This window comes from Schistocerca serialis, chromosome 2, assembly GCF_023864345.2.
Source record: "Schistocerca serialis cubense isolate TAMUIC-IGC-003099 chromosome 2, iqSchSeri2.2, whole genome shotgun sequence".
Classification (NCBI taxonomy): domain Eukaryota; kingdom Metazoa; phylum Arthropoda; class Insecta; order Orthoptera; family Acrididae; genus Schistocerca; species Schistocerca serialis.
This window is the reverse complement of record NC_064639.1, coordinates 130,769,369-130,791,797: the sequence shown is the minus strand read 5'-3', so window position 1 is coordinate 130,791,797 and position 22,429 is coordinate 130,769,369. Positions and strand designations below refer to the sequence as shown.

The 22,429-nt window shown below is 38.5% G+C and overlaps 1 protein-coding gene across 1 annotated transcript in view; it reads left to right on the top strand.

The window, feature by feature from the left end:
• LOC126455777 (uncharacterized) overlaps positions 1 to 22,429 on the top strand; it is a 192,141-nt gene that overhangs the window by 137,971 nt on the left and 31,741 nt on the right. Inside the window, exon 7 of the mRNA XM_050091542.1 lies at positions 15,618 to 15,725. Within this exon, the coding sequence (XP_049947499.1) occupies positions 15,618 to 15,725 (108 nt within the window). The remainder of the gene's footprint in view (positions 1 to 15,617; positions 15,726 to 22,429) is intronic.

The following is a 22,429-nucleotide window of genomic DNA, read 5'->3' as shown; positions in this document are numbered from 1 at the left end:
TCTTTTTACCTACTTGATCCTCTGCTGCCTTCAGTACTTCATCCCTCAAAGCTACCCATTTTTCTTCTATTGTATTTCTTTCCCCCATTCCTGTCAGTTGTTCCCTTATGCTCTCCCTGAAACTCTGTACAACCTCTGGTTTAGTCAGTTTATCCAGGTCCCACCTTTTTGCAGTGTCTTCAGTTTTAATCTACAGTTCATAACCAATAGATTGTGGTCAGCGTCCACATCTGCCCCTGGAAATATCTTACAATTTAAAACCTGGTTCCTAAATCTCTGTCTTACCATTATATAATCTATCTGAAACCTGTCAGTATCTCCAGGCTTCTTCCATGTATACAACCTTCTTTTATGATTCTTGAACAAAGTGTTAGCTATGATTAAGTTATGCTCTGTGCAAAATTCTACCAGGCGGCTTCCTCTTTCATTTCTTATCCGCAATCCATATTCACCTACTACGTTTCCTTCTCTCCCTTTTCGTACTGCCGAATTCCAGTCACCCATGACTATTAAATTTTCGTCTCCCTTCGCTATCTGAATAATTTCTTTTATTTCATCATACATTTCTTCAATTTCTTTGTCATCTGCAGAGCTAGTTGGCATATAAACTTGTACTACTGTGGTAGGCGTGGGCTTTGTATCTATCTTGGCCACAATAATGTGTTCACTATGCTGTTTGTAGTAGTTTACCTGCAGCCCTATTTTCCTATTCAAGGGTAACTATGATGTTAAAAATGCTGTGTTAATGTCTCATAATGATTGCTGAAACTATTCTTGCTATTGTTGCCTTTATATCAAGCGCTCTCTTTCTCCTGCTGTTGATATTGTTGTATCAGTTGCTCATGCGATTGCTGTTTCAGTGTTGCTGGGGCTCCCATAACTTCATAAACTTCTTGTATGATTACTCTGACTTTTTCTGTTCTGAGATCACTTGGACCCATCTACAGATAAACAACCAAGCTGCCACATCAGTGTTGGGCACAAAACTAACTCTACTAAAGTCGCAGAGAGAGTCAACTCAAATTGTAATCCGAACGTACCAAATCTAATGCATGAGTCCAATTAACAAGAAAGAAAAACCAGAGTCTGATGAGGTAGAACATTTTCTTGTCAGAAACATGCTACATTTAATTGCTTCTCATTTCTAAATTCATATGTGAGAAGCATTTAAAAGTAGTAGATTTTTGAGACGAACCTTTCAACTCACTCTTGCTAATGTCATCTTTACCTGACTAAAAATCTGCTAACACTGCTACATATTTTGCGTAGCTGCTTTTTTCTTTAATTTATTTATTTATTGTTCCATGGGACCAAATTAAGGAGAAGTCTCCATGGTCATGGAACGAGTCAATACTTGAAATTATAACACGGTAGTAGAAACAGATAAAATGAAATATAAGAAACATATTCAGGCGACAATTCATAAGTTTAAATAAAGAAAATCAACAATGTAACACTGGAATTTGCTTAATTTTTCAGCTCTTCCAGGAGCTCCTCGACAGAATAAAAGGAGTGAGCCGTGAGGAAATTCTTCAGTTTAGACTTAAAAGTGTTTGGGCTACTGCTAAGATATTTGAGTTCTTGTGGTAGCTTATTGAAAATGGATGCAGCAGAATACTGCACTCCTTTCTGCACAAGAGTCAAGGAAGTGCATTCCACATGCAGATTTGATTTCTGCGTAGTATTAACTAAGTGAAAGCTACTGCACTCATTTCTGCACAATAGTCAAGGAAGTGCATTCCACATGCAGATTTGATTTCTGCCTAGTATTAACTGAGTGGAAGCTGCTAACTCTTGGGAATAAGCTAATATTGCAAACGACCTTAAAGAAAATATATACTGTGAGGGCAGTGTCAGAATTCCCAGACTATTGAATAGGGGTCGACAAGAGGTTCTTGAACTTACACCACACACAGCTCGAACAGCCCGTTTTTGAGCCAAAAATACCCTTTTTGAATCAGAAGAATTACCCCCAAAAATAATACCGTATGACATAAGCATATGAAAATATGCGAAGTAGACTACTTTTCGTGTTGAAGTGTCACTTATTTCAGATACTGTTCTAATGGTAAATAAAGCAGCACTTAGTTTCTGAACAAGATCCTGAACATGGGCTTTCCACAACAGCTATCTATGTATCAGAACGCCCAAGAGCTTGAACTGTTCTGTCTTGCTTATAATAGGCCCATTCTGTCTGATCAAAATATCGGTTCTTGTTGAATTGTGACTTAGAAACTGTAAAAACTGAGTCTTACTGTGATTTAGCATCAAATTATTTTCCACGAGCCACGAACTTATTTCATGAACTACATTATTTGATACTCTTTCAATATTACACACAAGATCCTTCACTACCAAGCTGGTGTCATCAGCAAACAGAAATATTTTTGAATCACCTGTAATACTACAAGGCATATCATTTATATAAATAAGAAACAGCAGTGGCCCCAGCACCGACCCTTGGGGAACGCCCCACTTAACAGTGCCCCATTGGGACTGAACATCACTATCACTCTCAATATTGCGAAGAATTACCCTCTGCTTTCAGTTCTTAAAGTAAGACGTGAACCAATTGTAAGCTACTCCCCTTACTCCATAATGGTCCAACTTCTGCAGTAATATTTTGTGGTCAACACAGTCAAAAGCCTTCGTTAAATCAAAGAAAACACCTAACGTTCGCAACCTTTTATTTAATCCGTCCAAAACCTCACAGAGAAAAGAGAATATAGCATTTTCAGTTGTTAGACCATTTCTAAAACCAAACTGAACATTTGACAGCAAATTATGTGAATTTAAATGCTCCAGTAACCTTGTATATACAACCCTCTCGATAACTTTAGCAAACACCAATGGCATAGAAAAAGGTCTATAATTGTCAACATTATCCCTGTCTCCCTTTTTATAAAGTGGCTTCACTACCGAGCACTTTAATCGGTCAGGAAACCTACCACTCGTAAAGGAAAAGTTACAGATATGGCTGAGTACTGGGCTAACATACATAGAACAGTACTTCAGTACTCTGCTAGTTACCCCGTCATATCCATGAGAGTTCTTGGTCTTTAGTGATTTAATAGTGATTTAATTATTAACTCAATCTCCCTCTTGTCAGTATCATGGAGGAGCATTTCAGGTAACAGTCTCGGAACACTTTTTTCTACGAGCGCTATACGATTCCCTGTTGGGACTAGGTTTCTATTTAGTTCACCTGCTATATTCAGAAACTGATTATTAAATACTGTACATATATGCGACTTATCAGTAACACGGACATTCCCACTACGCACTGATTCTATATCCTTGACCTGTCTCTGCAGACCAGCCACTTCCTTTACGACTGACCATATGGTTTTAATTTTATCCTGAGACTTAGCTATTCTATCTGCATACCACATACTTTTTGCTTTCCTAATAACTTTTTTAAGCACCTTATAATACTGTTTGTAATGGGCTGCTGCATTTAGATTGTGACTATTTTTAACGTTTTGATATAATTGCCACTTTGTTCTACAAGATATTCTTATCCCTCTAGTCAGCCACCCAGGCTGCCTGTTTGTGCTAGTGCCCTGTTTTGAACGTTCTAACGGAAAGCAACTTTCAAAGAGCACGAGAAAAGTCGTGAGGAAAGCATTATATTTATCGTCTACTGTATCAGCACTATAAACATCTTGCCACTTTTGTTCCTTGATAAGGTTTACAAAGGTCTCTACAGCAACTGGATCAGCTTTCGTAAACAGTTGAATACTATATTTAACATGTGTTGCAGCACAAAAATCTTTTAGAGTTAAAATTTGTGCATCATGATATGAAAGGCTATTCACCTTTCTGCTAACAGAATGCCCTTCTGGTAATGAGGAATGAACAAAAATATTGTCTATGGTTGTTGTACTGTTCCCTTGCTCTCTCGTTGGAAAGAATACGGTTTGCATAAGATTATATAAATTAAGGAGGTCTGCCAGCATCCTTTTCCTTGCACAATCACTTATACAATTAATATTGAAGTCACCACATATAACTAACTTTTTGTATTTCCTAGAAAGTGAACCAAGAACCTCCTCTAGCTTTAGCAAAAATGTTGTGAAATCGGAGTCTGGGGATCTATAAATAACAACAGTTAGAAGTTTAGCTCCACTAAATTTAACCACACCTGCACAACATTCAAACACCTTTTCAGTGCAGTACTTTGAAACATCAATTGACTCAAATGGGATACCATTTTTCACATACATGGCTACTCCCCCACACCGCAAAGAGCTCCTAGAAAAGCTGCCAGCCAACCTGTATCCTGGTAAAGGAAGCCTCTGAATTATCTCCTTATTTAAGAAGTGTTCAGATATACCAATAATTTCAGAGTCAACATCTATAAGCAGTTCACTAACTTTATTTCTAATACCTTGTATATTTTGATGAAATATAGTAATTCTCTCATTAATCGGATACCTAAGCTTTGTCGAAAGTGGTTTCTTTGTTAGAGAGACTTCCCTTAAGCAGGAATACCTATCAGCTGACTTCAATCTGAAAAAGGTACAGCTCTAACACCCACAACTACAGGAATTTTCCCATGGGTGATCCCACCACCCCCACCTATGCTGTCACCTATAAGCTTTGCCAACCTCCCCTTTCCATACCTGTTGAGGTGCAGGCCATGTCTAGTGAAACCCGTCCTGCTGATAGACTCCACCGACACCACTGAAATGCGACTCATGCCTTCTGTCATCAGCGCATCCCCAAGTCTGATGTTATTACGCCTGACGGCTGTATTAAGATGAGGCCGATCGTGACGCTGAAACAGTTCCACGAAATGTACATTCGTGTTGCCAGTCTGAGTGGCTCTGTAATCATCATAGCTAATTTGGTAATTCTGATGCAACTTATAATCAGCTGTTTCTCACATAAGAAATTACTTGCTGTCTTGTTTTTGTGTTAGATGGACATCCTGCTATGTGTCCCAGAGATAGTAACAGAAAGAAGTAGATATTTAAAATATTCAAGAGTAGAATACAAGACAGAAAACATTGATGCCATATGCATATTGTTTTCCAGTGGTGTGGTGTCCAGATTTAAGTCATTAAGTTATCAGTTAATAACACCTCACATTAAGTCATGGCAAAAATATGTTGCTTGAGTTATTCTGTGGGACGAATTTTCTAATCCATGACTAGCAGTAGAGCAAGACCAAAACTCATCATGAACAGGAACAGATTACTGAAAATTATAAATTTAAGTACTTCAGTAACATTTCATGACCTAGTCATCTCAATAAATATGAAAACTGTGATAGTGAAGAAGATATAACTTGTTTCCCTTACTGTTAAGTAAAATGCAATGATACAGACATCTAACCAGAGGGACTGTTTGCTTCAGGAGGCCTACTCTGAAAAAACAAAAATGCTTCAGAGAAAGTATATATGGATGTCTAAAACAGTTAGAAAGGTCTGAACGTGCAGTGCTTTCTCTTCTTGTCCTGTAGGTTGCAGGAATAGGTTTTGTTCAAGTTCAGAATTCTTTTGCTATCAGTAATTCAATTGTATGTTGCCATTACCTATTTTTTTCCTAACTAATTAAATGTTTCTGTCAAGCCTGCTTCGAACTTGTGTTGATCCCTAAGTTTGTTCTTATAACTTTTTTGCTGTATTTCTATATGTCACAGTGGATTACTTTCGTGAAAGTGGGGAAGAGTTCAGAAAATAATTTCACATTTAGCTTGAATGTTAAAACAGCATGAAGTCAAGAATGGAATGACAGTGATATGGAAAAGATAGACTGCTACTCCCCACATGGAGAACTTGTTGAGTTCCAGACAAACACAGTGAAAAAGATGGTGAATATTTTAGCTTTTGGACAAAGTATTTATTCCTAACTAGAAAAAATTCACACAAACATAACTCACACACACACATGACCACTATCTTCATGTACTAAGGCCTGACTGCATTCTTTTTCATTGTTCGTGCTGCAACTCAGTGTTTCCTCTATGTGGCAAGTTGCAATCTATCTTGTCCATGTTGTTGTTAGTTTGAATTGATATTGTCCTTTGTTTTTCATTAACCAGTCTGATTTTTCTTACTTGTTTAATTTTCTTCCAATGGCCACCAACAAGTTGTGTACTTGCATCAGATACCTTTCCAAGATTCATTATGTTACAGCTGATAACTGTCTGCAATATTTTCTGTTAACTTCTAAATTCATGATGTTAACTGTACCTTTTGTTCTCATAACACTATGGTTTTTGCTGCTCACAAACCTCTAATGACCCTGTGGTCTCTGCTGATGTTGAACCTGTCCAGCCCAGCAACATATTTACCATTTTAGAGTATATTTGAATTACAAAATCAGTCTTGTTTGTAAGGCTGAAATTGAGGCTTCTCCATGTTCACTTTTGCTTGTGTTACTTCTTTAAGAAAGTTTTCATGACATGTACATTACATTTTCAGCAAACTGAACCAGCTTTCACAGTGAACCTGTTTCACAATCGTGGAACACCACAAACATAAACCTACTGCCCGGAGGAGGAGGTATCTATAACATGCAAAACTACCATCCTCCAGCTTTCTCTCTGCTTTGTACAAAGTTTTGACCAGTATCCTCATAAGTAGAATTAGTTGTGAAACTTCCTGGCAGATTAAAACTGTGTGCCGGACCGAGGCTCGAACTCGGGACCTTTGCCTTTCGCGGGAAAGTGCTCTACCACTTGCCCGCGAAAGGCAAAGGTCCCGAGTTCGAGTCTCGGTCTGGCACACAGTTTTAATCCGCCAGGAAGTTTCATACCAGCGCACACTCCGCTGCAGAGTGAAAATCTCATTCTGGAAACATCCCTCAGGCTGTGGCTAAGCCATGTCTCCGCAATATCCTTTCTTTCAGGAGTGCTAGTTCTGCAAGGTTCGCAGGAGAGCTTCTGTAAAGTTTGGAAGGTACGAGGCGAGGTACTGGCGGAAGTAAAGCTGTGAGGACGGGGCGTGAGTCATGCTTGGGTAGCTCAGTTGGTAGAGCACTAGCCCACGAAAGGCAAAGGTCCCACCACCAAACTCATTTTCTTTGTGGAACATACTGAGGACAAGTTCAGTGAAGTTGGGTATTAAGCAAGATGAGATCTGGCTCTCTCTTTACAAAGACAACTTCTGCCAGTCAGCCAGCCTCCCTCTGTGCCTGCGACTGTTTAGGAGACAACCCCATGGCTGTCAATATGATACAGGGTGTAATTTTTCATAGGCACCTTCTCCTTCAGTCCAGTGATGAACATAGGGCTAATCTGTAACGACGCCGCATTCATTTCATTTGGCATATCCAGGAAGGCCCTAAGGAACATCATCTATACACTGGCACTTTCATCATGGCATGTGAAGGATTTGAAGGAGACACCCTGCCTGAGAAGCCGAGGGAATGGTGTACAGATGCAACCTGAAACCGTACATTCCACCTCCCATGCATTGCTTCCATTGCTCCAAGTTCGGCCACATGGCCTTGCAATGCGATGCCATTCCCATCTGTGGTGACTGTGGCTGCTCTCTTCATGTGGGGAGCCCTTGCACCCCACTGCCTAATTGTGCAAACTGCTGTGGTCTTCATTCTCCCCGAGCGTCCACTGTACATGAAGAAAAAAAGAATTCAGGAAATAAAGACCCTTGACGGTCTCAGCTACTTTGAGGCCTGGAAGAAATTTGACAGACTTCACCCTGCAAATCTCTCGTCTACCTTTTTGCCTTCCCCTCCTCACTCCTCCCCCTTACCCCCATCCTGCCCCCCTTCCCTTTCCTCACCCTCTACGGCTCCCATCACTTCCCCTCCAGGAACCGCTCCTCCTCCACCTCCTCACCAAGGAAAACGTGGCCTTCTCTGGGTCCTGCAAGGGGTGGGACTCTGTCTTGGAACATCCCTCCCCAATGTTATCAGGACAGGAACTGTGAATACATTTCATGTATCATAACCTCTGTAGTTGCTACAGAAGTTCGCATCGTACTTCTCAACAACACAGTCACTGCAATATTGTATCACATATATAGAGAAGATGTTGACTCACAGACAGGCACAACAAAAAGATTGCTGCACATTTAATCTTGTGGTCAAAAGGCTTTCATCTAAAGTAGAATACACACACACACATTCCCACATTTACAACTCACTCACATGTGACCACTGTCTCCGGTCACTGAGGCAACCTTCTTCTAAAGTAGAAAACCATGACTACTGCGTCTGGCCCTGACACCAGTTTGGCCTCAGTGGCTAGAGACAGTGGTCATATGTGAGTTGTGCTTGCATGAATATGTGTATGTTTTGTGCTTCAAAAGAAGGCCTTTTGGTTGAAAGCTTCAGGCAGCCATTTTGGCAACAGGGCACAGCCAACAGCAGGTTGTGGCACACTTTGGAAAAATGATGCCTGTTGTCTGGGCTCGGAGGTCATATGTGGACCATTACAGCAACTGGGAGAGAGGTCAAGAAGACCAGCTTGTGCATGGAGTTTTAATGAAGCATACAAGTTGCAGCATTGTCCCCAGAACTGATCGTGGCCCTTCGTTTCTGAGTCAAGTGGAAGGACTGAGGCAGAGACTTCCAAGGTCCAGAGGGAAGCTAGGCTCCATCCAGTCCAGATAATGATACCAGTGGGAAACCCAGGAGTATCATTGTAAGATCGAAAGAAATGCCTCCCACAGGTGAGAGTATTAAAATCCTAGCAGTTAACAGCCAAAACATTCTCAACAAAGGGTCAGAGTTCAAAGTGCTCATGGAAAGCAATGAAGCTCACATAATACTAGGTACAGAAAGCTGATTGAAACTTGAAATTGATAGCAGTGAGATTTTTGTGGAAAATTTAAGTGTGTATTGAAAGAACAGGAAAATGGAAAATCGAGTTGGTGTATTTATTGCAGTAGATACGAAACTCAGATCCACCGAGATAGAAATTTAAGCAGCATGTGAGATTATTTCTGCGCGATTCAGTTTCAGCAATAGGCATAAAATGCTAAGTGGATGCTTCTGTTGCCCACCAGAATCATCTTCTGATGTAACCGAAAACTTCAAAGAAAACCTCAGTTCGCTTGCACATAAGTTTCCCAATCATATTGTAATAATTAGTGAAGACTTTAATCATCCAACAATCAGTTGAGAAAGTTGCAGTATTGTTAGTGCTGGGCATTATAAGACATCCTGTGAAACACAACTAAATCCCTTCTCTGAAAACTACCTAGAACAGGTACGAGGGAAATATATTGGATCCAACGGCAACAAATAGACTTGACCTCTTTGAGCACATCCACATTAAAACTGGTATCAGTGACTATGACACAGTTGTGGTTCCAATGTGTAAGGTACAAAGGATACCATCAACTAGAGTAATTCTAACCCCCTGGGAGTAACATTGACCACAGCGGCAATTTAACCCTTTTCTTTACACTTCTGGATAAACTTTTACATCTTCTTGAAAATAAAAATTATCATATAAACATTGGGATCTGTTAATTGAATTAACACACTTTAAAATATTTTAAAATATTGTACAAGGTGTACAGATTTGCTACTGCAATTTTTTCTCCAACATTTGAGGCTTTAATGAAACAAATTGGTTACACATGTATCATTCAGAGTATTTTCCATTGTTGGCCACTACTTTCTCCCATCTTTTGGGCAATGTAAGAATCCTGCGTGAAAAAATTGTTCATCTTTTGAAGTGATCCGCGAATCAAGCCAATTTGTGACTTCTTCATGAGGTCGGAAGTGTTGGTCAGCCAGGCCATGTGCCATTGATCTAAACAGGCGATAGTCAGAGGGAGCAATGTCTGGAGAATACGGCAGGTGGGGTAGGACTTCCCATTTTAACGTTTCCAAGTACCTTTTGACCTCTTTTGCAACGTGGGGTTGAGCGTTGTCGTACTGCAAAACTACTTTATGGTGCCTCTCGCTCTGTAGTGGCCGTTTGTCTTTTAATGCTCTGCTCAAATGCATTAATTCCATTCGATAATGAGCTGTGATTGTTTCACTTGGTTTTAACACCTCATAGTACAAGACGCCGAGCTGGTTACACCAAATGCAGAGCATGATCTTTGAACCGTGAATATTCGGTTTGGCCATCGACGTGGAAGCATGGCCGGGATATCCCCATGATTTTTTGCGTTTGTGGTTATCGTAATGAACCCATTTTTCATCCTCGGTCACAGTGCAATGCAGAAATCCCTTCTGTTTTTGCCTCTGAAGCAACTGTTCACAAACACACAAACCGTTCAATGTCTCTTGGTTTCAGCTCACGCGGGACCCAAGTTCCTTATTTCTGAATCATTCCCATAGCACAGGACACGCCCATCTACAAGAACGGTGGTAGGAAGTGATCCACAACACTATCGCTGATGTCCTAAACATTGATTTGTTGAAGGATCTTGGAACATATTTTGGGGTCAAACATAATGAGGTATCTTGAACAGAATGATCTCCTCTATGGCAAGTAACAAGGATTCAGAAAACATTGATCATGTGAAACACAACTCACGCTTTTCTCCCATAACATACTGAAAGCTTTGCATCAAAGGTGTCAGGTAGATGCAGTCTTTATTGATTACTGAAAAACATTTGATTCAGTACAACACCTATACGTCATCAAAAGCACAATCATAGGACGTATCAAGTGAAATTTGTGACTGGATTAAAGGCTTTTTGTTAGGGAGGGTGCAGTATGTCATCTTGAATAGAAAGTCATCATCAGATGACTGGGGCTGTGCCCCAGGGAAGTGTGTTGGGACCCATGCTGTTCATGTTGTGTATTAATGACCTTGTAGACAATATTAATAGTAACCTCAGACTTATTGCAGATGATGCAACTATCTGTAATGAAGATATGTCTCAAAGAAGCTGCATAAATATTCAGTCAGATCTTGGTAAGATTACAACAGACATGGCAACTTGCTGTAAATGTTCAGGAATGTAAAATTATGCAGTTCACAAAACCAAAAAAAAAAAGTAGTTTCCTGTGACTATTATGTAATATCTACGAAGAGAATGGGTATATAAAAAGCTGTTGTGGCTGCAACTTAACATTTCCTTTGTATGATGAGTAGCAATCTATCCTTTTACTAATGTTGTTGGCTACAGACAGCAAGACAAACTTGCTTTTATGCACACTTACTGATTTCAAAAGTTAAAAATTGTTGTTGTTGTTGTTGTGCTCAGTCCGAATACTGGTTTCATGCAGTCTTCATACTACTGTGTTTTGTGCAAGTCTCTTCATCTGCATAGTTGTTGTATTGTACACCCACTTGAACCTCCTTTCTGTACTTATGCCTTGATCTCACTACAGTTTTTACCTCTCACATTTCCCCTCAGTGACAGATTAACTCTTCCATGATGCTTCAGAATGTGTACTATCAACCTTCTTTTAGGCAAATTGTGCCATAAATTTCTTTCTTTTCCCTGTTTTGATCAGTACCTTGTCATCACATATCCAATGTACTCATCTAATCTTCAGCATTCTTCAGTGGCACTACATTTTCAAAAGCTCTATTTTCTCCTTCTCTGTTTCTTTTCCAAATTGGACTACACTCCAGACAAAATACTTCAGTTTATATTACATTTTAACATATTCCTCTTTTCTGAAAGATTTTCTTGTTATTTTGTGTTCATTTTTAATATTCTCTGTATTTCTACTGTCATCTGTTATTTTCCCACACAAGTAACAAAACTCGTGTTTTACTTTGTGGGCCTATAATATTAAAAAGCTGATTTTAAATCTACATAAAAAATTAACACTGAACAAGCTGGCCTGAGAAAGCTGCATTATGTAAACAGTAATCTCAAATTATTTCACTATGAAATAGAATCAACTTCGACAAGAAAAATTTCATGGATTGGGTAAATCGCAGTCATCAGTTCAGTACCTAGTGATACTAGAAAAGAATGGATTTTGTTTGTGCAAATACTATTTGAGAAGAAGTAAATTATAAATAAGCAGTTGTCAGAGTGCCCCTTACTGGTGAAGTTCAAAATAATTTTTCAGTCTTTAAGTTTATGTTAAGGAGAATATCACTGGTGTAAATAATGAGTGCTGATAATAATTGCTTCTGTAAGAATTCTTGGAGGGGACTTGTATTTAATGTGAAGAGGTTTAAACAATGGAAAGTCCAGGATTGAATAACAGGAATATTATGAAAAGGATAGAGTGCTACTCACAACATGGAGGAGATGTTGAGTTGCAGAAAGGCACAACGAAAAGACTTCTACTCAAGTAAGCTTTCGGCCAAAAGGCCTTCTTCCAAAGTAGAAGACATACACATATTCACACAAACACAACACACACAAACACACACGCCCACTATCTGTGGCCACTGTGGTCAGACTAGGACAGCAATTGTGCCTAATGCAATCTGTTGTGTGTGGTGGGGGTAAGGAAGAGACATGGGGTGGGAAGAGGAAAGATAACAGGTAGGAATGTGGGAGCATGCAGGGACATGTTGGGGCAGGATAGGACTGCTAGGTGCAGTTGGGAAGTTTTTTTTGGGGGGGGGGGGGGGGGGAGTGCTGCCGTGAGAGCAGGGAAATGGGTAGTTGGGTGGAGGACAGGAGGTAGTGAAGGGTGAGGGAATGTAGGACTATTGTAGGGAGAGTTCCCACCTGCGCAGTTGGTGCTGGTAGGAAGGCACAGGCTGTGAAGCAGTCACTGAAGTTAAGCACATTGTGTTGGGCAGCATGTTCAGCAACAGAGTGATACAGCTGTCATTTGGCCACAGTTTATCAGTCAGCCTGTTAGTTGTCATGCCCATGTAGAAAACAGCACAGTGGTTGTAACTTAGTTTATAGATCACATGACTATTTTCACGGGTAGCCCTGTCTTTAACATCCGTCTGAGTGATTAGCGTGTAGTTCACAATTAAGTGCATAGCAGAGGGTTCATTGAACCACCTTCAAACTATTTTTCTACCGTTTCACTCTCAAACAGCGCATGGGAAAAATGAACATTTAAATCTTTTTGTGTGAGCTCTGATTTCTCATACTTTGTTATGATGATGATAATTTCTCCTGCATTGGTGGGTCCCAACAAAATATTTTCCCATTTGCAGGAGAAAGTTGATGATTAAAATTTCACGAGAAGGTCCTGCTGCAATGAAAAATGCCTTTGTTTTAATGATTGGCACACCAATTCGCGTATCATGTCTGTGTCACTCTCTCGTGTATTTCCTGATAATACAAAACAAGTTGTCCTTCTTTGACCTTTTTTGATCTACTGTATCTCATACAAGTCCCACATTTAGGCAGTCTCTTTAGTAGACCTGTTGCATTAACTTTTGAAATCAAGTCTTCTGCCAATATATCACAGTCTTTAGTTCGCTTTCCAGACAACATTAGCTATGCGATTGAAGTATTCATAAATTTTGTTTCTCTGTATTTAGTTGAATTCACAGCCTTTTGATTTGTATAATTTATTATGTAACCAAAATTGAGTGCATCCCTTTAGTACCCATGTGAATGACTTCCTACTTTTCATTATTCAGATTCAATTGCAACTTTTCACACCATACAGATATTTTGTCAAAATCATTTTGCAATTGTATTTTGATCATCTGATGACTTTACAAGATGGTAAATGACAGCATCATCTGCAAACAATCTAAGAGGGCTGGTCAATTTATCTCCTAAATCATTTATGTAGATCAGGATATTATGAACTGTGACCTTTCTGAATGGAAATGGTGAATGCAGTTGCACGACTGAGATGATACTCCGAAGGCACACAATTTGATTAGAACTTAATTGTGAAGAATGATGTCAAAAGACTTTGGGAAATCTAAAAATATGTAATTAGTTTGAGATTCCGTGATGATAGCACTCATTACTTAATGTGAATATCAAGCAAGTTGTTTTTCACAAGAATGATATTTTCTGAATCTATATTATCTATTGGTGAATAAATCATTTTCTTTGAGCTAATTCATAATGTTCAATCACATATGTTCCAATATCCTACTGCAAAGAGTCGTTAGTGACATAGGTCTGTAATTCAGTGGATTACTCTTATTTACTATTTCGATTATTGATATGACCTGTGAAACTTCCCAATTTTTGTCCACAGATGTTTCAACTTGGAAGCTGTTGTTAGGAGCCACTGTATCAGCATGCTTTGATATGAACGTAACTGGATGCAATCTGGGCCAGAGGCTTTACCTTAATTAAGTGATTTTAGGTGCTTTGTTAGACCTACCTACTTCTAACTTATTCATGTTTGCAGTTGTTCTTGATTCAAATTTTGGAGTATTTACTTTGTCTTCTTTGGTCAAGGAATTTCAGAATACCATGTTAGTAACTCTGTTTTAGTTGTCATTAGTAACATTACTGTCACTGTCGTGAAGTGAAGGTATCAATTACATTGTGCCACTGGTGTACTTTTCGTATGACCAGAATGTCTGTTTGGATTTTGTGCCAGATTTTGAAACATTTTCATTGTGGAAATTACTGAAAGCGTCTCGCATTGATGTTCGAGTTAAATGTTGAGCTTCTGTAAAACTATGCAAATCTTCAGGACTTTTTTTTTTTAATTTAGTATGCTTTTTTTTTTTTGTTTCTTCAACAGTATTCTGACATATTTTGTGTACCATGGGGGATCAGTACCGTCTGTTATTAATTTATTTGGTATATATATTTCAATTGCCGTCAGTACTATTTCTATGAATTTAAACCACTTCTGTTGTATGCTTCATAGTCAGACTGGAGGGAGTGGTGACTGATTCTTAGGAAGGCATCGAGCGAATTTTTTATCTGCTTTTTAAACAGATACACTTTGCATATATTTTTTGTGGATTTAGATGTTATGGTATTCAGTATTGCTCTAATGACCTTGTGGTCACTAATCCCTGTATCCATTGTGATGCTACCTATTTGTTCAGGGTTATTTGTTGCTAAGAGGTCAAGTATGTTTTTGCAGCCATTCACATTTCATATTGGCTCCTGAATAATCATTCAAAATAAGTTTTGAAGAAAGCGTTCAGTACGATTTTGGACAGTTTTTTGTGCATACAACTGACTTCTAAATATGTATTTTCGCCAACACAGTAAGGAGAGATTGAAGGCACTCTGTACACCCTAATGACGTAGAAATGTAGTAAGGTAGTCTTCCTACCATAGTAAATATGCAAAATAAATAAAATTTCCTTATCTGCCATCCTTCTTGGTTAATGTGAGTAGATTAGCACTACTCATAACTGGTTGTTAGACTACTTTGTGAGTAGATTAGCACTACTCATAACTGGTTGTTAGACTACTTTGTAGAAGGAGACTGCCCAGCGGCTGCTTCTACCAATTAATGTATAATTTTACTCATTTCACATTCTCGAAGACACTCCTTCATCAAGGAATTTATGGAACACAATTTGTGAATGAATAATTTCCTTTAATTATATTAAATATTTAGAATTAATCATTCTTATGAGACTAATTAGTAGGAAATATCCAACTGATTGTTAATAAACCTTGTAGGTGACCTCTGATGTCAGGAAGAAAAGTAATATTTCCTCTAGAAGATATATGTTTGAAAATGAACGTCCAGTGACTTTCCTTTGTGGTCACATTGTCAGTTGATTTTGTTATTAAGCTATTGAATAACGTTTAAAATACTAGATGCCCCTCATTTATTTTTGTGTTTTCGTTTTCAGGTCTGTATCTGTTGGAACTAATGTAACTACTTTAACCGGAAACCGTCTTACCATCAAGAGTGGAACCAAAGAAGTGGTGGTGGTTTTTATGAATTCTTCACAATCTGTGTGAGTGCTCTCAATCCATAAAGCTTTGATATTTGTAGCAAGCTCTCTCTCTTTCTCTCTCTCCCTCCTCCCATCCCTCCTTCTCCCTCTCTCCTCTTTTGTAGGGGACTAAGCAGATAATCTACATTGTAATTGTGACAGCCATTTGATAGATTTTAAAGTTAAGTATACTTTTCCATTTTTTGACTCAATATTTTTGTCCACTAGAACTGACAATCTGGATTACAATGAAGGATTTTGTCAAAGACATTCTAAAAGAGCCAGCATTATGTTCTTGATTGCCTAATTTTAATAGAATTAATCTGTACTGGTGATGTCGATGTCAAAATTGTTGAATAACACAAAGTATAATGAACATATTAGTGTAATATTTATACATTTCAAAAAGGTATTTGACTGATGTAACAAAAAATATAGTGTATCTGTCACTTCCATTAACTGTAGGGGAACTAATTATATGAACCCAAACTCTGACCAACGTCTCACAGTCAAGTGACACGAATACACTATCTCCCAATCCACAGTAATGTGTACCTAGACAGCTTATGTTTATAGACAAAAGTATGTAAAAAAATAAAAATACGGACACCAAAAGGTGAAAATAGTACATTAGAAACAGTATTTTGTACCTTAGCAATTACAAATTGAAACTTACATAAACAGATTTAACAGAGCCACGTGACTCTGCTTGATGTAAAAAAAAATGTGCTTCAGCTTTTTATGAATGTACATTATCAGCGTGTATGCACCCTGTAACAACTGGGAAAACCTGGGAAGTTTTTAGAGTTCTGGGAATTTTTTTTTATTTAGTTTTCAGTTAAATTTTTTGTAATTTCGGCTGGTAAGAACTGATACTTTAACAAAGAATTTTACTTTAGCACACTACTGCAGCAATAAAACATAGATGAGAGAATAACATCAAAATAAAACTTTAGTTGCAAAGAAAATGCACCATTTGTAACTACAAAACACAATGCAGATACAAGGTCTGCCGACAGCAGATGTATGCGAAGTCTTTAGGACGAAGACAATGCAATACTTTGTAACAATAAACTGTTTTCAGTGAGTGTGACATCACAACCTTTTACATCTCTAAGGGGCTGCACACAGGAGCGACAGATCACAGCGATCCTTCGCATGGGCAACCAGTCGTTTTGTGGATCACGTGTGTGCACAAATCGCAGCGATCACTCGCTGATCACCGGTTGCATGAAAATCTCAATCTGATGGATCGCATGCAATTTGTGCATGCAATATGGCTACCTGGCTGGGTAGCAGCGGTGTGTGGAAATGTGGCAGCAACTTATTTCTCTATTTATTAGGCACAGTTGTGCAGGTTTGCTTCATTCACTTTGCCCACATTGAGCTAGAAATTTATGTTAGAATTTAAAGTTATTGAGGGCAGATGAACTACTCTGAGAATTGATGTGGAAGCCAGAGTTGCCATTCATATTAAGGAGTACCGTAATACAAATACAGTACACCCTCTGATTTCACAGTGATTAGCATTTTGAAGCTTGTGCTATAGAAGAAGAAATGATGTGAAGTTCGTTATGAGAATGTTTTAATTTAAATGTTCAAGGCAGCTCTGTTATACAGTTATACTTAGGTCTACTGTTATTTCGTATAATCAAAATCTCTTTCATACAATTAATAGCAAGAGGTATGGTAATTGGTTGCACTGTTATTGACATCATCACTACAGACACATCCATGGAATTGTGTAAATACATGCAGATAAATTATGAGACTAATGAATAAAAACGAATTGAGAACTAATGAACATAAAACTAGTTGTGGAGGCACACGGGAAGATGTACACAGCAGATTTGTTGTCAGCGAAAAGTGTAATACCAGCATATTCCGTAAAGTAATCTACAACAGTTTCAAAGAACAGCATTTCAAAATTAGTTTAACAAATTACAGTTTTCTTTTTATTTTGAATTTATGTTTTGCAAGTATTCCTGGGGATACAGAAATCAGCTGCAGCTGCTGCTTAATGTAGCTGTTCATTTTCCATAGCACAACTTCTACACACAGTACATCCATAATACTCATTGAAATGGCTTGGTAAATTGGTTGTATGTGGTGTGTCAAGGCAACTAGCCAATTACAGACGAAATTGCATTCAACAGATCGCTGCAATCCTCCCTCGTGTGTGGGACTCTTAGAGATCGAAGGAAAGCATTATGCATGGGGTTTGAGGAGCGTTACTTTCAAAGTAAATTTCCTGTTACGTAATATGAATGATGTTAGGAGTGAGAATGTGCAGTGAATTTCTTAAGTCACATATTATTTTGACTCTCATTCAGAACATGACACTTTGAGGTTAGCCACATAGAAAAATTTCAGACATAGAAGACCGGCCATTTATGTCATTTTTGCTAGCGTATTTGTGTTTAACATATCTTAAAGGGTAACACACAATTAAAAAGGTCAGTATTACTATATATAGCCGAATAATTCATGTCCTCTAGTAATCTGTGCACCCTGATTTTGAGGGAGGGGGTAATTAATTTTTTTTTTTTTTATTTTTTTTTTTTTTTATTTTTTTTTTTATTTTTACAAAACAAACTGCTGTAACATAATGATGTGTTCAGAATTACATATAATATCAATTGGTTTGAAGAAATGCATCATAATTTTCATATGCTGTTGTACAGTTTGACAAATCGTTAAAACACAACTGATTCAACAGCGTGCGGCTGGCTGGCCGGCAGGCTTTCAGGCTAGCTCATCAGCCAGGCAGTAGCTGGGGAACATTATCCCCGCCAGCTGGGATTCTAGACCTTAAAAAACAACAAATTACCTTGTTTAAGAATTTAATGTTAGTATTTGCAGTAAAATCTTTTTGTCAATACGTATGCCCCCTTAACTTTATTCGTCGCCATCTCTAGCAGGAGAATAATTGTTGTTGTCTCCACCCTCTCATAGAGTGTCGTCCTCTGTTCCATGCCGGGAATTTGTGATACCACATTTTTTGAAGGATTGACCCACCATTGGTTGCGGAACGGAGTCCCATGCACTTCTCGCATGCTCACAAATCTGGTTGTTTGATTTTTCTTGTCGGTATGAACTTGTGGTTTTCATCAGCCATCCATTGCGTTTAAGTGCAGCTTTGAATAGCCAATTTATACACACATCTACGTCTACATCTACATCTACAAGGTTACTCTGCAATTCACACTTAAGTGCCTGGCAGAGGGTTCATCAAACCATTTCCATACTACTTCTCTACCATTCTACTCTCAAATGGCACGTGGGAAAAAGGAACACCTAAATCTTTCCATTTGAGCTCTGATTTCTCTTATTTTATTATGATGATAATTTCTCCCTACATAGGTGGGTGTCAACAAAATATTTTCATATTCGGAAGAGAAAGTTGGTGATTGAAATTTCGTAAATAGATCTCGCCGCAAAGAAAACCGCCTTTGTTTCAGTGACTGCCACCCCAACTCGCGTATCATATCAGTGACACTCTCACCCCTATTGCACGATAACACGAAACGAGCTGCCCTTTTTTGATGTCGTCCGTCAATCCTACCTGGTAAGGATCCCACACCATGCAGCAATATTCCATCAGAGGACGGACATGTGTAATGTAGGCTGTCTCTTTAGTGGGTTTGTCACATCTTCTAAGTGTTCTGCCAACAAAGCACAGTCTTTGTTTCGCCTTCCCCACAGTATTGTCTATGTGATCTTTCCAATTTTAGTTGCTCATGATTGTAATTCCTAGGTATTTAGTCGAATTGACAGCCCTTAGATTTGTGCAATTTATCGTATACCCAAAGTTTATCACACCTCTTTTAGTACCCATTTGAATGACCTCACACTTTCCTTTGTTTAATGCCAATTGCCATTTTTCATACAATACAGAAATTCTCTATAGATCATTTTGTAATTGGAATTGATTGCCTGATGATTTTACCAGACAGTAAATTACGTCATCTGCAAACAGTCTAAGGGGGCTGCTCAGATTATAACCTAGATCATTTATGTAAATCAGGAACAGCAGAGGGCCTATGACACTACCTTGCGGAATGCCAGATATCACTTCTGTTCTGCTCGATGATTTACAGTTATCACTACGAACCGTGACCACTCAGAGAGGAAATCACGAATCCAGTCACACAACTGAGATGATACTCCATATGCATGCAATTTGATTAATAGTCACTTGTGAGGAATGGTATCAGAAGCCTTCTGGAAATCTAGGAATATGGAATCGATCTGAGATCCCTTGTTGACAGTACTCAGTACTTCATGGGAACTTGTGTTGCACAAGAACGATATTTTCTGAATCTGTGTTGGTTATGTATCAATAAGTCTTTTTCTTCAAGGTGATTCATAATGTTCAAGTACAGTATAGGCTCCAAAATCCTACTGCAAATTGAGGTCAGTGATATGGGTCTATAATTCAATGGGTTACTCCTATTTCCTTTTTTGAATATTGGTGTTACCTGTGCTACTTTCCAGTTTTTAGGAATAGACCTTTTGTCAAGTGAGCGGTTGTATATGATTGCTAAAAAAGGTGGTTGTATATGATTTCTAAGAAAGGTGCTATTGTGTCTGCATACTCTGAAAGGAACCTGATTGGTATACAATCTGGACTGGAAGACTTGTCTTTCTTAAGTGATTTGAGTTGTTTCGCAACACCTAAGATATCTAATTTTATGTCACTCATGCCAACAGCTGTTCTGGTTTCGAATTCTGGAATATTGACTTTGTCTTCTTTCATGAAGGAATTCGGAAAACTGTATTTAGTAACTCCTCTTTAGTGCCACCATCATTGGTAACATTTCCTTCCCTATTGTGCAGTTACGGTATTGACTGTTTTTTGCCACTGGTGTACTTTACATACGACCAGAATCTCTTTGGGTTTTCTTCCATATTTTGAGACAATCTTTCATTTTGAAAACTAGTAAAAGCATCTTGCATTGACATAGGCACTAAATTTCGATCTTCCATGGAACTTAGCCAGTCTTGGGGATTTTGCTTTCTTCTGAATTTTGGCATGCTTTTTCTGTTGCTTCTGCAACAGTGTTCTGACATGTTCTGTGTACCATGGTGGATCAGTCCCGTCTCTTATTAACGTACGCAGTATGAATCTATATACTGATGCTGATACCGTATCTTTGAATTTGAGCCATATCTGGTCTACTCTTACGTAATTAGCTTGGAAGGAATGGAGACTCTCCCTTAGGAAGGCATGAAGCGAATTTTTATCTGCTGTTTTAAATAGATATATTTTGCGTTAGTTTTTAGTGGTTTTGGTTGATATGGTTTTGAGCCTCACTACATTGACCTTGTGTTCACTAATCCCTGTATCCATCATGACGGTCTTTATTAGATCAGGATTATTTGTGGCTAAGAGGTCATGTGTGTTTTTGCAACCATTTACAATTTGTGTGGGCTCATGAACTAATTTTTGAAAGTAATTTTCAGAGAAAGCATGTAGTACAATTTCGGAAGATGTTTTCTGTTTACTACCGGCTTTGAACATGTATTTTCGCCAACAAGTTGAGGGTAGATTGAAGTCTCCACCAATTATAACTGTATGTAGTGGTTATAGGATGGATATTAGGCCTCCAGAGTTAATGATCAAGTCAGTTTTCCCTTCTTGTAATTTGTCTCGCCCTTCCTTAGTTGTATGTCCGAGGAAGCTGTCCAGGACCAACATGTTACATAAATTTGGTAACGCACCATGATGACATTGCCAAACACGTGTCATCCAGTCAATCACAAGGTCATTGTCCATCCGCCCTTTCAGATTTTCTCATACTAATATGCATTTCACTGATATTTTAGGAATATTTCCCTTCTAAATATCCCTTAAGGTGCTAGCCTTCATCCATCACCAGTTACACACATCACTGTACACCTTTGCTTCTCACTGCTGCCAGTTCATATCTCCTTTCCTGTTCATGGTGTTGTTGAGTGACATCTCAAAATAGACTGGCATTTGATCCATGTTGCTAATTTGCAATAATAGAGAGGACTGTTAGCATCACAGATTTATTACTTAACGATTAAAATGCACTATTTTTTCCTCGTAATCGCCTTTGAAGCCGTTTTCCTCTGGATTCATAATTCATTACGTTTGAATTATCTTGATAGCCAGCCCCAGCTAGCTTTGAAACTGGTAATGCCTAGTTCTTTGGCTAAAGTCAGTGCTTCAAGTTGGCACATTTCGCTCGTCACTGCACGTCCATATTGTTGCTTCTCATCTACATAATCGCCGCTCGTCACTGCACATCCGTATTGTCGCTTTTCACCTACATAATCGCAGAGCCTTTTTTCAAGGTCCAGATGCTTCACTTTTTGGCCATGAAATCCCCCACGATTACTGTTGGGTTTTTGAAGCCGGGTTTTGTTTTTTCTCCAGTAGCAATAACAACTCTCAATCACGTTTCTTCTTTCTTTCTGCTGTATGGTTTCCAATGTTCTCAGCTTCTTCAATAATTTTTAGTATTTCTGTAGCAATGTACGAGCGATAACGAGAACTTGTAGCCATAATTAACCAGTTTGAAGACATTAATACTTCACTTCTAATGTGCTAGTGATGTGTCACAGACTAAGACCACAACAATGCAATAGAATAATGGGATCTATTGTTGGAGACAAAGCAGTACCAATGTTGTTTCGAATAATCTGCACACCTCAGTTTTTCGTCCTTAAATTCAGAAGAAAACGTGCAGATTCCA